This window comes from Chionomys nivalis, chromosome 2, assembly GCF_950005125.1.
Source record: "Chionomys nivalis chromosome 2, mChiNiv1.1, whole genome shotgun sequence".
NCBI classification, from domain to species: domain Eukaryota; kingdom Metazoa; phylum Chordata; class Mammalia; order Rodentia; family Cricetidae; genus Chionomys; species Chionomys nivalis.
Window position 1 is genome coordinate 24,339,868 of NC_080087.1, and position 17,248 is coordinate 24,357,115.

The 17,248-nt window shown below is 40.4% G+C and overlaps 1 protein-coding gene across 3 annotated transcripts in view; it reads right to left on the reverse strand.

Annotated features, from left to right (window-relative positions):
* Window positions 1-17,248, reverse strand: part of Utrn (utrophin) — a 528,929-nt gene that overhangs the window by 277,856 nt on the left and 233,825 nt on the right. For all 3 annotated transcript variants that reach the window (XM_057761785.1, XM_057761787.1, XM_057761786.1), the window contains 5 exons: window positions 16,154-16,304; window positions 14,848-15,023; window positions 10,826-10,961; window positions 9,004-9,153; window positions 5,160-5,235 (listed from right to left, as the gene is read on the reverse strand). In XM_057761785.1, coding sequence (XP_057617768.1) covers window positions 5,160-5,235; window positions 9,004-9,153; window positions 10,826-10,961; window positions 14,848-15,023; window positions 16,154-16,304 — 689 coding nt within the window. The remainder of the gene's footprint in view (window positions 1-5,159; window positions 5,236-9,003; window positions 9,154-10,825; window positions 10,962-14,847; window positions 15,024-16,153; window positions 16,305-17,248) is intronic.

A 17,248-nucleotide genomic window follows, 5' to 3' on the forward strand; every position in this document is an offset into this window, starting at 1 on the left:
TATTTGATAGCCATACATCCAATACAACATAGAGCCTCACAAAGTTCCAGGCCATCAATAATGCACATATGATCAATACTAACACAAAACCAAACCAGCAAATAAACACACAAAGCATGACAAAATTAGAAGCATGATTTCATTGGGTCAAGAGATCTTATTCAATTATAAAGCCAATTTATTCTTGATCTTTTTGTTCTTTTTCATTTAATGTTATCACATGTGCGCCTCTCTCTCTCTCTCTCTCTCTCTCTCTCTCTCTCTCTCTGGCACAGGGTCTCAAAGTGTAGCTCTAGCTAGCATGGAACTCGTTATGTAGACCAGGTTGGCTTCAAACTCAGAGATCCACCTTACTCTGCCTTCTGGAATTAAAGGCCTGCAGTACCACACCTGGGCTGCATTATCTCATTCTTAACAAACCATTACATGAATACCTATATGAGAATACATGCATGTGCTCACTGACTTTTACAACATGCTTCCATTCAGCTGAACCTGTAGACATCTCCTGAAATCTGTACTTTAACAAAGGGCCTAAAAGGAAAGTCTTTCTGTGTATAGTGTTTCCGCATGGTCACCCTCTAACTTAGCAGGTTTTTCCCAAAGTAGTATTACTGGATCAGACAACATTTCATCTCCTGGCCAAACAGAATTTACATATCCAGCAACTGGCTGAATATCCTGCATCTACATCAACAGGGCTCCATCTTGGTGCACACAAATGCACACCTGCATCCATTATTTTAATTAGTAATAAAGGTATTTTTATGCTTCTGAACCAAATGTGGTATACTAAGTAACTGTAGGCTTGTTTGTTTTTAAATCTGTCTCCTTATCAATTCAGATGAAAAAATAACCACTTGTCTCCACATGAAAACAATGCAATTGCCTGGCTTTTGGTTAGTTCGATTTTATTTCCGAGGTGTGTATGTCCTCTCTCCTGCCCCTCCTCCCTAACTCCTGCTTTGTAAACACTTAAATCTTAGCCACCATATGAAAACAAGGTCATGGTGGGGAGGGCAATGCTCTTAGGACTTTTTTTATTTTATTTACTATTGTTGTCTGTGTGTGCGGAGGTGCCAGGGTGGTTTCTAGGAGTAACTCTCACATTTCATAGGAAGCACTGTTACCTGCAGCACGATCTCACACAGCCTCCCAAAAGTCAAGTATTGTCAGGAGCCATTTCCCCCCAAAATTATTGCAGGGACCATTGCCCTGGGGAATTTGCAGAGAGCCCCACACCCCAACGGTATTTAGAACTGTTTTATTGGCAGAGCCTATCCCACACCCAATTATCTCTTAACAGAGAGCTATCTGTTAGCAGAACCCGCCTCACATTCCAACTATCTAGAGAACTAGGTGTGTCAACTTGTGACTTCCTGACCAAGTCACCTGACCGATCATAACCTCCTGGCCTGCAAGATCCCTTCCTGCCCTAGTCATGCCCCCCCCACCCCCCGCTGCCAAATTCCTCATCCAGGGGCTATATAAGCTGCTGCCATGACGCTAATAAACACAGGCTTTGACAAACCCTGCTTCCTTTGGCCTCCTTCCTGTCTCCCGCCCATGTCTTTCAGGTAGCGCCTCTCCGGGACCCTGGAATAACTAACCAGCCAGGCGGGTTACAATCCCTAGACCAACTGACCCACCAAGGCAGTCTACAAAGTATGAACTGCTTGTCTCCTGCAAAGATCTGATAAATGACTCTTACTCTTTGTTTTAGGATTTTTGTTTTTTGTTTATGTGTATGAATGTTTTGACATGTGTATGGATGTTTTACCTGGATACATGTCTATGCATCATGTGTGTGTCTGATGCACACAGAAGCCAGAAGAGACCATCAGATACCCCAGGTACTGGGTTACAGACAGTTGTGAGCTGCCATGGAATTGAACCCAGATCGTCTGGAAAAACTGTCAGTGTTCTTAACCGCTAAGCCATCTCTCCAATCCCTTGCTTTTGTTTCTTAATGAAGAGAAGTTAACAGTTACATTGCTCTAGTGTCGATATGAGATGTAGTTAAAATAATACCTACATCCATCCTGAACCTACCTCAAATTTAGTATAATTCTAATAAAACCCCAACTGGTTCGTATGCAGGTTGGCAAAATGATAGATGCAAATGTCTAGTTGTGCAATAAGAAAGACACATACATACACACATACACACAAGTCTTAAAAGAAACATTTGTACAAGGAAATATGACCTGCCAGCGATTTAGTTGTACTTTTGACCAATGGTAACCACCTCCCTATATAATAAACTCAGAAATTCAATGGATGAACAGGATTGAAGAGCCACAGGGCACAGGGGGCAAAGAGACCTGAATTTGGAAGTGACAACATTCCAGACGGATGTTGAAGAATTTATTGTTCAGCAAACAGTGCTACCTGATAGTTAGCATGGGGAAAGGATGCGACAGAATTTAACTTCATGTGCATAAAGGAAAATTAGTTGCACTGAAATCAAGGAATTAAGATGCAAAAGAATATATTTGATTCCGGAGTGCATGCATGCACGCGCACACGTGTGCGCACACACACACGACAGGCAAAGGTACTAAAACTATTAATATGCTATTAAAGATCTAAAATTCTGAGAGAAGTACTACAAACAGGTATTTTAAAAATCACTGGGGACTGGAGAGATGGTTCAGTGGTTAAGAGCACTGATTGCTCTTCCAGAGAGCCCAGGTCCAATTCCCAGCACCCACAAGGCAGTTCACAGCTGTCTGTAACTCCAGTTCCAGGAGATCGGACATCCTTACACAGACATACATGCAGGCAAAACACCAATGCACATAAAATTTAAATTTAAATTTAAAAAAATCTCTCAAAGACTAAGAGAGAAGGCATTTACTATGCACACAAAATTAATTAGTAAACAAAACGCTTTCATACTTTAAAGTCCTGGACAAGGCAGCTGATAACCCACTACAGAGTAACAAGAAAAGCAGTTCAATATGAAAACTGAGAAAGAACAAATTAAAGCAAAATATTTTGCAGTCACAGGCCAACAAAGTAGGCAGGTCACAGGCTAGAAATGGACAGTTGAAAAGATCTGGCCTTTTTATGTCTTTTACAAGATATCTGACTGCTAGTAATACCACCATCACCAAAACCACCACTACCACCACCACTGCTGCCACTGCCGCCACACTCATTTGCTTTAATTGCTCTGCCAGGCACACAATGGCGCATCGCTGCAGTTAGGCTCTACTTCATCACTACAGACCAAACCCAGAAACACAAATGAGAACCTAGCTGTCATCTGCAGAATCAGATGCTTAGGAGATTATAAAAAGGTAAACAATGTTGATTTCTTAATTTTCATCTTGCTTCCAAACATAGTTGATGTCGATATTATAAAACTATGTTTTGTTGAAGTATAACAGATTTATTATTGCTATTTTTAAGCATATTGATAACCAACAATTTTGAAATCTCTTATGCTAAATAAAAGAAACCTAATGTCATTCCATTTACATGAGACATTCAAGATGGACCAATCCATGGCAATGGCATGCACACTGATGGATACCAGAGGCTGAGAGTTGGTGGGGAGGGGGTTGAGAAGCTGCTCAGGGGCCAAGAACTCTAACTTCAGAATAAAGAAAATATTTTGGAGCTGCATAGAGGAGGAGCTTGCACAACACTGTCAATGAACTGGAAGTTTTTGAATTATTTATTTTAAAAACAGTTCATTTTATTTGTAATATGATTTTAGGGAAAAAAAACCCACTAAGCTAAAACACTGAGTAGGGGCTGGAGAGATGGCTCAGCAGTTAAGAGCGCATATTGCTCTTGCAGAAGAGCCAAGCTCAGTTTCAGCATCTACCAGGGAAAGCTCACAATGGCCAGTAGTTCCAGCTCCAGAGAATCCAGCCCCTTCTGGCCTCTTCAGGCGCCTGTACCCACACACACATAACTCAGAAACACACACAGACACATCATTTGAAAACTACAGAATTTTTAAAAAATATAAAGTATTATGTAGAAGGAAAGTCACACTGAGATTGGCTTCAGGTCACATATCTGTTCCAAGGATGACTGTCCTAAGGAAAACAAGCCTGCTGTAAAGAGGTTTTACTGCCGATCTGTTATACAGCTAAGCATATATACAGTTTCCCTGTTCATCTGTCATAATGATGCTTTTTTAAAAAGATAAAGCTTCACAGCTGCATACCATGCAGCAAATTTTTTCTTTGTGTTCCGTGAATTAAAGCTGCATATTTTTTTTGAATCAGCAAAATGTCAGTTCAAGTGTTTTAGATATGAATCAAGAAAATCAATTGGGCCACGGGGATTTCTAATGCAAGGTGCTGGGGAAAGTCAGCAATACAGAATCCACCCTGAGTCGTACACAAGTCTTGACATCAAGAAGGGAGCACATATGTTTTGGATTCTCAGAAGACAAAAGAGAAAAGGAGAAAGAGGAGGTAGAAGAGGAAGAGACGGAAAGGTGACCACAGGTAGGAGGCAGTAGGTGGGCCGTGGAGTTGGTGGGAGAGGAGAGAGAGATGTGTGGAGCAATGAACAAAGGTAAGAAAATCTCCAGAAGCAACTGGCAAAGAGAACTGAGCAGCCAGGGTTAATCACATCTGAAATCTGTCTGGAGACTCACAGATGGCAAAGAAAGCAAGATGGTTTGGAGAGTCTACAAGGCAGCAGAGACAGTGGCTACATCATCTACTTGGGACAGAGATAGACGGAAAGAAGCAGAAATTATGAGAAAACACACAATGTTCTCCATATCTAAGGGAATAATGTTTGCTAGTGCATGATTTCCTGGGAGTTGGAGCTTTCAAAACCCCACCCCATGATCAGGGACAAATTAAACACACTACACGTATGTCGTTGTGGCAGTTTTATATCTGATGACTGCTGCATCTCTCCACTAAATTAACTTAATATTTTCCACCTAGCCTCTCTCCTTCACTGAGCTGGACCCATGACCATCCTGGTATTTCTTGTCTCAGGGAATGAAAAATCTCTTCAACCAAAGTGATGATTTCCCACACTGAGCATCCAAACAGTATGAATTCAGGATTATGAACAGCAATTGCGTAACTGTTCCCCCCAGCATTATTCTAATAGTAATCTCATCATGTAAATCCATGCTGATAAAAATAATCCCTAAAGAATAAGTGATAGCTTACCAGTAATCTTTGTCTGTGAGGCAGAGCAGGGATCGTGGGTGCGTGTCTTCAGTATGCTAGGCACTTCTCTGCATATCTATAGCATCAAGTCAAGCACAGAGAGAAAATAAAGATGATTGTATGTTCGAAAGACAGCCACTCTTCTAAATGATAGCTCAGTCAGCTTTCTCTTGGTTAACACCTAAGATGCATCTCCACCTTTGCTTTACACTGTAATCTTATTGGAGCCCTTACCGTCCCGGACATTAAGTTCAAGAATGCCAACCAATGCTCAACTGTGACCCATTTGCACCACTGAAGCTGTCTACTTTCCTCGCAACTAAATTCCTGTAAACACCTGTGCTGTAGGATGCCCCTCTGTACGCTGGGAATGCTTTTTATTACCATTGGCTAATAAAGAAGCCATTTTGACTTATCACAGGGAAGTATATACCTAGGGTGGGGAATTCAAACAGAGAGACAGGGAGAAAGAAGGCAGGGTCCAAGAGACATCAAAGAAGCAAGATGTGAGGTAACAACATGAGCACCATTGTGGCAATACATAGATTAATAGAAATGGGTTAATTTAAGAGGTAAAAGCTAGTTAGTAATAAGACTGAGCCATTGGCCAAACAGTTTGGAATTAATATGAAGCCACAGAGTGGTTATTTGGGAACTGGCAGATGGGAGAGTAAGCTCTAGCTACACATCTATAAGTCTGATTTTCTCCCTATTTCTCTAAGTTTCCTTCACAAACTCAGTTTTCTGTTCATCCATCAAACACCATCTCACTCTTCATTCCCTATAGAATTTTCAGAGGCTAAAGACCCTTCCCCCAATAATATATCACTTCCATTCAGTTCTTTGTCAAATGAATGAGCAAACACATCCAAATCTCAGTTCAGAGTCTCTATCTTGCCTGAAATGGCCTTTGTAAGCAGTTCTCAAGACCCTACATGATCTTTCTGTATCGATTCTTAGGATGGCTCCATTCTTCCCTACAGGATAGCTATGGAATCTTTCAAAAACAACAATAGATGTCCATTTCCCTCAAAGTGGAGAATTCTCAAGACAGAGCTCAAATTCCATTGCGTGCCAGACACGGTGAATGTACAGGATCTGGTCTCTAGAGTCACCACTCAGGTGTCTACTGTATATCCTTCGAGGACACATGCACTTCATAGTGCCTATTCTAGACCCTTCCACTTTCTGTGTTTCCCCCTACAAAGTCCATTTCTTTATCCCTCACCTGAGCAGTGCTTACTCATCTTTTATAAGTTAGCCTAGAGAAGATCTGATCTCCACACAAGCCTTCCTTGGCTACCCTGAAGTATGCTAATTGTCCCCTATATGTTCCTAGCTTCAAGGCTTTAATTTTTGGTTTCTTTGTCTTATCCATGACAAACCCACTAGGTGATAAGCAATATCATTTTTCTTATGCTCCTTATTCTTAAAATGAAGCAGGGATGCAACAAAGACCTACTAAGTACATAACATAATCAAATGAATGAAATATTCCAGAATAGTGATTCCTAACATGTTTTAGATTCCACACATAGTAAGCATTGCTTTGTCCTGCATGCCATAATTCTACAAAGTGGGCAATATTAAAATCTATATTAATTCAATTCCTGCAGTGTTGTCTAGCACCATGCTCTCAAGCTGACCGCCATATCCTTTTCTCTCCAATACCAACCAACATACTCTGTGTTCCATAAAAATGAATGCCCTGGTTGAATACATGGAGACGGATTCAGCAAATGACACAGGAGCCAATCTGTCTGGCGACGAGGGCAGGAGAGAGAGCATCTGATAAAGTCAGAGGTAACAGCAAGGCAGCCTAGGAGTGGCCTTATAAATCACAGTAAGACATCAGCTTTCCTCCCAGGAAGACGGAAAATCATTATGGGACATTGTTCTGGGGAGTTACTGGGTCAGTCTCACATATCTTAACAGAGCTTGGGCTACCTTGCTGAAATGATGCTGAGGAAGGGTAGCAGAAAAGACCTGGGAGGAGAGCTTTTCCAGAGATGATGATTGCTTAGGACAAGTCAGTATCAATACAAAAAAATGCTATTTTTTTTCCCAATATAAGGAAATCTGAAACAACTGTGCAGAAACACTCATGGCCAATCAACATCTAGAGATCAAAATTTTCTCCTCATTGGCCTTATCACATGTTGCCATCTACCTATCCTTCAAACAATCCATCCATCCATCCATCCATCCAGTACATGGAAGAAGCAGATGAGAGTGGCTTCAGAGAGAGAGAGAGAGAGAGAGAGAGAGAGAGAGAGAGAAAGAGAGAGAGGAGATTAAGAAAGGGAAGATCTATCTCTTTACTGAGTTTACTCAGATATAATTTACATATATAATTTATGTGGCTGTATATAATGACTCAGCATTTCCAATTTCAGCAAAAATACTGACATTTCATTAACGGAGGGATGAATTATGTCCTAAGGTCCATGAGTAAGGTAGAAACCAGGAGTTCAATTTAGGTTTTACAACACCTATTAGATAACCCAAGCAGAGACATAGAACAAGCCACTGAACATACAAGTGTAGAGTACACAGAAAGGTCCAGGCCAGAGATGCAGGTAACAAAGGGACCTCCTGGGCAATAACTCATAATCAAAGAGACTGGGCCTATAATTCTACTTCCTTCTAGTTCCTCCTCTTCTTTCTTCTGATTCTCTTCTTTTTGAGATAGGATCTTACTATGCAACCAAGGCTGGCTTTGACTATACCCTCCTCCTGCCTTAGCCACCCAAATGTCAGAACTAAAGATGTAGGCCAACACATTTGCCATGACTTCCAGGTTGATAGGACTGAAAAGAGAGTAAAGCGACTGAGAGCCAAGGGCAGGACGCATCCATTCAATGGCTCACATAGGCCACATACATGGACGCAGTAGGTACCTAGTCAAAATAAGAAGAACCCTAGGATTTCATCATTTCCACAGCAAAGAAATCCCATAAGGTAACAACTCCCATTTTAGTGTATTTTTTGTCAGATGTCACTAAATTCCATTGGTCCTAATAATAAATACATATTGAAGGAATAAAATCACCAAAAATAAACAGAAGTGGGAAAGTCATGTTCGACATCAAGAAGCTATTTTTGGGTCTTTGTTTTCAGAATGCAATTACTGTCATTTTATTACCAAATTCCAACAGACATTCATAACTTGGTGTGCTACATAATATACAGATCCCCTAGGACAAAGGAACCAGTGTGCAATAGAAACCATTCTTTAAAAATACACATGATGATGACTGAGTGCAGAAATATGGAATTGTAAAGAGCTGAATAAGCCCAAGGATACAGGGCCTGTATCTGCACACTGAGAGCAGCAACAAGAGAATGATTTTTTACTCATAAAATCAATAAATATGGGCCAGCAAGATGGCTCAGCTGGGAAAGGTGCTTGCCACCAAGCCTGACAGCCTGAGTTTAACAACTTGAGTTTGATCCCTGGAACCTACAGTGGAAGAGAAGAATTGATTCCCAAAAGTTGTCCCCTCAACTTTTACTGATATTGATTTTATTGAATATTAGGTAGCCGGGTGGTGGTGGCACACGCCTTTAATCTCAGCACTTAGGTGGCAGAGGAGGCGGATCTCTTTGAGTCTGAGGCCAGCCTGGTCTACTGGAGCTAGTTCTAAGGCTCCAAAGCTACAAAGAAACCCTGTCTCAAAAAACCATGAAAAAAAGTTATTCCCTTGTCTATAGTACATTCTCATTCTCTCTCTCTCCCTCCTTCACTCTGATGCATACACCCCCCCACACACACACACACAAGCAAGCATCATTCTAAAACTCAATAGACATGAGGAACGTTACAGAATTCCCACATGCACACCTTGTTCCACGTCATGTTCACGTTTCTCAAACCTTCTGAAAGCTCGTCTCTTTCACGCAAACTCAGATTTTTATCTGAGAGCACTTCCAATTCTGCTCTGTTCAGCCATTTGAGGTTTTCAGCTTGAACGTCCATCTCTTGGGCCAAGTCCTAAAAGCATCGTCAGAAGACAGGAGGTTAGAAGGTCGTAAAGGAAGGATACAGAAGTACACTAAGAACGTTCTTGGGAAACTATTCTTATAAATTTCGGGTTCAGGATTCTTCTATGGAAAGCAAGCTTGCTGAAAGTGCTAACACACTCTCACCACCAGGACACAAACAGAGACTCATGCTGGTTTGTGTATATGTGTGCACAAACACATACTTTTATTATTATTTCTAATTAGCTGTATTGCTGGAAGGCAGGTATGAACATGGAATGCAGAGACTGAAAAAAGGCATCAGATGCCTTGAAGCTAGCGCTACAGGCAATTACAAGCAGCCTGCCTGATATGGTGCTGAAATCGAACTCAGGTCCTCTGCAAGAGCAGTTAGTGCTCTGGCCTGCTGGGCCATCCCTCCAGGCCCAACACATGCCTTCTTGTTTTCATTCATTTGCGGCCCATGCTCACCAGGATCATAATATATTACATTGCTAAGGTTCATTTCTGACCGCCACCTTTCCATCTTCATGTTCTTCTATCCTTTGCAAATCTTTCAAATATTTTACAAACAGGACATTTAAAAAAAATTATTGACTCTCTAGGTAAAGTAGAAATATTGGGTAATCTCATACATCAAGGGAAAAATTAATAAACGTTTGCCCCATATTTCCCATCATTTCTAAGTTTCTTTTGCAACTTGGACCATACTTCTCTATGGGCCAAACTTCGCAAAAATAGGTAAATACCTTTTAAATATAGATTTATATCCGTGTGTATATATTTTCTCATTCAAACACGATCTTTTGATGTTAATATTTTAAGTGTGTCTGTGTGCACATGCGCACGTGCACACATGAGTGTGTTAGTATTTTAAGTGTATTCGTGCGCACACGCACGCGCTAGCTGGCCCTCCGGGCTAGCTGGCCCTTATGCTTCTGGGTAATTCTCTTGTCTCTACCTAGCATCTGGCTGTAGGATGCCGTACTACAGAGGCATACTATCACATCCAGACTTATTACAAGGGTAAAGGATTGAATGAAGTCATCAGACTATCGAGGTGAATGTGTTATCTGATGAGTCATCTTGCCGGTTCCATGATCTCCTCCGGAACATAGATTCTGCTCATTGCTCTACTGTTAACGTCTCCATTCTGAACACAAACTACAAATGCTTGTGGACACGAGTATTCACAGAGGGTTGGTATTTAGATACCTATCTATCGTCACATATTTTTATACAGTGTGTGTGTGCACATGTGCGGGCGTACAACTGCTACAAATTCCCACTGCCTACGAGTCAACGAAGGAGATCTGATTCCACCAAGCCTGCTTCAAGCTGCGATGAGTTAATTGCACAACACAGAATGTTCCTGTAAAATCTCACTGTGATAAATAACAAGTAGCAATTTCCTTCTAAACCTAGAAGTTAAAAACTATACTTTGTAGCTGTACTGAATTCTAAGTTACTAAATCTTTGAACCTAATAGTGAGGCCATGGTGACTTGTCTTCTCTGCATGAACAAAATGATGGCTGCTTGTTTAAAAAAAAAAAAATCTTTCACCACACTTTCCATAAAGGACAAAGCTTCATTTCCCTTTCCACTTCAGCCACAACTATCATATTCTTAAGGGGGAAAAAAGCATCAGAAAACTCTGGAAATTCAGAGACACGCTCCTTACTGTTAATTCCTGTGGTTTCTCCTCTGGGTCCATGGAGAAGCTCTTCTGCACAGAGTTCTCCACCCTTGTCAGCCAGCAGAGAAGCTCACCCAGCCTTCTCCTGTATCCAGCCACTTGCTTACTTTCTCCTTTTAGCCTACGAGAAAACAGCATGGAAAATGCTGACAGAAATCACTAAGCAGAACAGTATGCATTTGTTTTGGAAATCCAGACCCCATAAAAGAAACAGAAAAGGTAATTACATTAAATATGTTTTAAATTAATATTAATTGCCATGTATACCGACTACCATACTTAAGATTATATATAAGACTAAAGCATTTTTTTCCTTAATTAAATTCAGACACACTGGAAAAAAGAAAATTTTATCTTGTCATCTGAAAAAATTAAATGGCAAGCTAATAAGAAATTTTTTAAAAGCCAGCTATTATTGTATAATAAAGTATTATTTAAGGAAAAATGAAAATGTCCTTGTATAAAATAATAAGGAAAAATTCATAAATTTCTCTGAGTTCTCCATGGAGACAGAAAAACATCCTTTTATATTTATTCGCCTAAGGCAGCAAGTATTACTCCATTCCAACCATATGAGAGCAAAAATATGAATGAGAAAAGAACTGAACATTGAAATCTTCTACAAGTATCAGAGAAATACACACATATATATATATGCTTGATGGGTTCATTAATAGAAATACAAACTATGCGTCATGAAAAGGAGATCAAGGGGAAATACAGCCCGAGTCTTAAAGGGCGCCAGGGAAGCAGTGAGCGGATAGGGAAGCAGAACTCTGACTCTCTAATTAGTTCTTTTCTTTTTTTTTTTTTTTTTTTCTTCGAGACAGGGTTTCTCTGTGGCTTTGGAGCCTGTCCTGGAACTAGCTCTTGTAGACCAGGCTGGTCTCGAACTCACAGAGATCCACCTGCCTCTGCCTCCCAAATGCTGGGATTAAAGGCGTGTGCAACCACCGCCCAGCTAATTACTTCTTTTCAATGGTGTAAGAGTAACATCCAGGAACATCAGCCATCTGTCAGAAGATGCAAGGATGATCAGAACCCATGTGACAAATAAGACTGTCGATTTAAAAAAGAAAAGAGTTTGAAGGCTGTTAGGAGCTTAGTGGCGTCATTATTTTTAAAGCTACTACAGTCGGACGCTGATTCCAAACTGCATGCAACACCTTAATAAATGACAATGTACCATCCCTAGCAGGAATTCATTTCTATGCTACCTTTTGTATTTCTAACCATAAAAATCACAAAATAATGATACAGTAGATATAACAGAATTTTAGTTAATAAGTATCTAACAGTCATATTGGAAAAGTATAATATTTAGTACTATTGAAATACTTTTAAAACAATAAAAAAAATCCTTCAAAAATAACTTAGTTTTAAAAAGGAGGAATGCAGCTTCAAAAAAAAATGAAGAACTTAATGATGATGGTTGAAGTTATAATGAGTTTAAAAATATTTCATCTAATAACTTTGGAGATACCCAAAATACTTTGTCCCAGAAATATTAAAAATTAAATTTCCAGTGTTTCATAACTAATTTATAAATTAGTTGAAATTAGTTAATTGAAAACATGACTAATTTCATGTTTTCAAACTAGTATTATAAAAGAAACTAATATTGTCAAGCAATTTCATAAGACAGATTTGAGTCACCTAACACTTTCATCTGAAAACTAGCTAAATAGAATGTACTTTTTATTGTCCCCATGGATAGAAACACATTATAAATTCCTGGACAAACACTGGACAGGAATTGATTATTTAGGAATAGCACCATAAACTGTAAAACTGTGTGACTATTGACCTGCAGGTACTCAATACAAAAACAAACTGATCAGTGTGGTCATGCTCAATGACGCTGACCTCTTGGAGTTGCAAGGTGGCCACAAAACAAATAGATTACAGAAGTGAAGTTTACCATGAACTCATGAAAACAAATACTGCTTTAGTGAAAATATCAGAAGTTAAGAAAGGGACTTCCAACAACTAAGTAAAATTATGTGTCAAATTATTTTAAATAAATTGTTATCTTATTAGTTTGAGGAGAAATGACTACCAGACTCCACAGATAGCCATCTGAAAATCGTGGGGGAATTTCTGCGGCTTCTGTTCATATCCCAGCAGCGGCAGGAATGAGCACAGCACCTAAGTTCAGAAGTGTTTCCCCTTCCTCTGCACAGCTCTCCTGTGCCATGGCTGTGGTACTCACACCTCCCGTGTCTCCTGGTTAGCGCAGTGTAGCTCTGACATCCCCCAAAGGCCCGTAAGGCTATCGGGCAATGGTGGAAATTTAACAAAACCTGGTGAGCTGGTAGGAAGTCTTCAGTTTATAAAGGGTGTGACCTTGTTGTAGGAGCTGCGGGCTGTGTTCCACTGCCCAGCTCCCAGCCACTGGCTAGCTTTACCCGAAATAACAACACATAAACTGTATTCTTTTAAACACTGCTTGGCCCATTATATCTAGCCTCTTCTCGGCTAACTCTCTCACCCGGACTGACCCATTTTTAATAATGTGTGTAGCACCCCAAGGTGTGCTTACCGGGAAGATTCTAGCCTACGTCCATCCTGGGTCGGAGCTTCATCACATCTGCCCCAGAGAGCAGAGCTATCAAGTCTGAGCTCACTTCCTCTTCCTCCCAGCATTCTGTTCTGTTTACTCCACCCACCTATGTTCTAACCTACGAGGGCCAAGCAGTTTCTTTATTTTTTAACCAATGACCTTCCTCCATCATGACCTTGAAGGAGAATCTGTCATAGGAGCCTCATTTTCTTTTTACCTCTTCTGTTTCCTGGTCATGAAGCAGTCATCTGCTCTAGTGGACACCCTTGCCTTGATGTCCCACCACGAGGCCAAAGCAATTGGGCTAAACACTCACGGACTGACGCCTGCAAAACTGTGACCCCAAATCAAGCCTCTCTCCTCATAAGCTAACTCATCTCAGTTGAGCGCTACTGCAGCAGAAAGCTGACTACCACAAAGGCTCACCCTAGAAAGAATTTATGGGAAACTGTTACAAATGCCTCGAAATTCAGCTTCAGCATCCCTCTTCATCAATGCCAAATTCCACACCCATCGCTCCTGTCTCTGTGGCAGCAGCTTCATGCAGAAGTTGGCTTTAATCACACTGTCTTTCCCTTTTAAACTTGATCTTCTCAGTCTGAGTTCTTTGTGATCTTTAAATCCCCAGTGCTAAACATAAAGCTCAGAGAATGTTGATGAAATTGATTAAATTAATTAACCATTAGCAATAAATATACGGAAAGAACACACCACGAGAATGAGTTCAAGAGAAACTATTCTAAGAAATGGATGTTTTAAGTGTTCACCATGAAAAGTTAAGACATAAATATTTTTCAAACACTGTCTCATTTAGTCCTTGTAAAACTGTCAGACGTCATAGCTCTCCTTTGTAGAGAAGAGACAGTGATCGGAAGTGCTGTGGTGGCCAGCACGGCACAGGTAACTCTAAGGGTGCATGCAATAGTAATAGAATCCAGCTGTGCAGCCAACAGCTCTCTTACTGGACTTAAGGCGCGCTCAGCAAAAGCATGGTACAGGAAACCTGGCCAACTACCAAAAGCTGGTGAGTTATGGACCTGGACATGAACTTATAGTTGTCACTTAGCTAAGCCAGCATCATTCAGTATTTATACTCCCCTAGGTAAGTGTAATCCTCATCCCTCATCAAAGAAACCTCTTTGCAACAGAAAGCGAACATTCCAACATTTCACATGGGTGCCAGAGATCTGAACTAGGCTCCATGCTTGCACGGCCAGCATTTTATTGACTGAACCATCACCCCAGTGCCAGAGAAAGTTTTATACATATGACATCTGAACAGAAGAGTGAGCTTTTCTAGATAACCTAAAAACAACCACAAAGAACACGGACAGCAGAAGTTTAAATGTCATCAGCACTTATATCATGGTATTGTATCAGATAGCATGTATTTTATATGAGAAATTTCCCCCCTCTCCTCAAATGCTTAGAACTGAATTATCACCTGAGCTGCCGATCCTTCACCTCAGCTACGAGGCTGCTCCAGCGCTGGTTCAAAACCGCCAGTTTATCCTTCAGGAAACTTGCATCTGAGGGACGGAGTCTGTGCACAATGGCCTCCCCAGTTTGGTTTACAGCCACCACGCTGGGCTGGTGGCTGCTGATGCCCTCTTCCAGTTCCTATGACAGATTACCCACCATCAATTTCCTCCACCTAATCAAATTTTCCAGACACCTTACATGCACCCCATAGTGTGGCATCAATTTAAGAGCTTCAGAAACAAATCCCTGGGAGGGCTTTTTATGTTCGTGACAACGCGATTTCGAACAAGTTAATTACATTTCCAGGGACATGTGGAAGTGAAAGCTATCTGAAAATTGAAACTATCCTCGTGAATGTCGTCAGGTAAAATATACTGGCACAGGACACCTTAATAACAAGAAACAAATATCATCTGTTTACGTCCAAACAGGAGCATCAATTACATTTGATTTAAGTGAACTGCCTATCATCTTACAAAAAAGTATGTAAAAGAACCTTGTAACACACACACATGCACTCACATGCACTTACATATACATGTGCATGAATATATGTACACAAATACAACTTTTATGTGCAGCCATTTATAAACAATCCTCAATGTGCATTTTATTGAGATGTTACATGTTGCCTCAGGCTGCAAAAGCTTTAAAGACACAGATTAAAAGACTCCTTTAAAGTCAAGTCTAAATACTTATCTGTAACTCCAATTTTCGAGAAAAATGCATACCCTGTTGACAAGCAGGGGCGAGGGGAGCTGCTTTGACTCCCCATGAACTCTTCACAGAAGATACATTATGAAAATGTGTAAGGCAAGAAACACCTTTGGCAATGGTGTGCTTGTTCCATTACTCTCTTCAGTGACCTAGTATCAGGAGAGCTGACTTTGCTGTTTTTCTATCATTCACAAGGCTGAGTCCCACAAGAGACTTGCCCTGTCCATCGAGGATGGCAGACTTTCATAAACAATTATCAATGACATGCATGAACACCCAAATGGGATGCCTATGTGTTTAGGGGCAGAAAGCCCAGGTGAGTATGCACAGAGCTTTCTAAATTGTACGGTGGTCAAAGCTCTTGGAATTACAAAACTGGAAACCAGGAGTAGAACCAAAAACTGACAGTGATTAAAAACTACAGTGGTATATGCACATGTGAAAAAAAAAACAATAGATTTGTTTCCAACTTCTGTAACATATCTTAGCAACCACATCGAAACAAGCATCCAACCTTCCCACACATCCCTCCTGACACAGAAAGCACTCACCAGCTGGTGTGTCCTGGCTTTTTCCAGGTCCAGGCTACCATCTGGAGCACAGGTATCTACCAGGAGGTCTTCAGCTTCAGATATCCACTGGGTGAGGTCCTCCAGGTCATGGTGGAACTGCCTCCATTCCTCCACAGTCCTGGCTAAAGACCTGGGGCACAAGAAACAGAATCAGAGGAGCTTCCCAGCTTTGCAGGACTACCTGGAAACATGTTTTCTTTAATAATCATAACAATAATCAATAATAATAATGCCAGTCAATACCATCTTGTTTAAAGTTTAAATTGAGTGAAATCACAGCTCTGGTTCTACAAAACATTTCAAGGTAGGTTGCGTTTACTAATTACCTTTTGAGCCTTGTGCCAAATACAAAACAGTGTGCAAACTCCATCGCCATTTCTCTGCCTCCTCTCTGAACACTATCTCTGCTTTTTAAAAAGATTTTTGCCTTCTCTGATTTACAAAGCCACTTTTGATTAATTGTAGGCATTTTAATCCACCCAAATTTATACCCTTACCATTTAAGTACCATGAAACATAAAAACATTACTAATTATTCTATCCTCCTAAAAAGTATGTGGATTTTACTACTGATTGAAGGCTTCATTTAAAGTTAGAACAAATCCAAATGAAAGAATAATTATCCCAGAACATTTAAGAGAAATTTTACTAAGTTAGATGAAGAAATTTACAATTTAAAAATGAAAATATGGTATTTAACTAAAATTGATGGCATAGTAAAGCATAAGAAGCAGAACTAAATTAATATAAAATAACATAATTATAAGTGCAATAAAAAGTTCTTAGGGAAAAATTGGACATTTGTTTAAGAAAAATGAGCCAATACAGAGCCAGTCAGTGTTTAATATAGACAAAAAGTTGTCCAAGGACTTTGGGTGGTGGTGGTGTACGCCTTTAATTTCAGCACTTGGGAGGCAGAGGCAGGTGGATCTCTACAAATTCGAAGGCAGTCTTGTCGACAGAACGAGCTCCAGGGCACAGGAAGCCTTGTCTCAAAACACACACACACACACAGAGAGAGAGAGAGAGAGAGAGAGAGAGAGAGAGAGAGAGAGAGAGAGAGAGAGAGAGAGA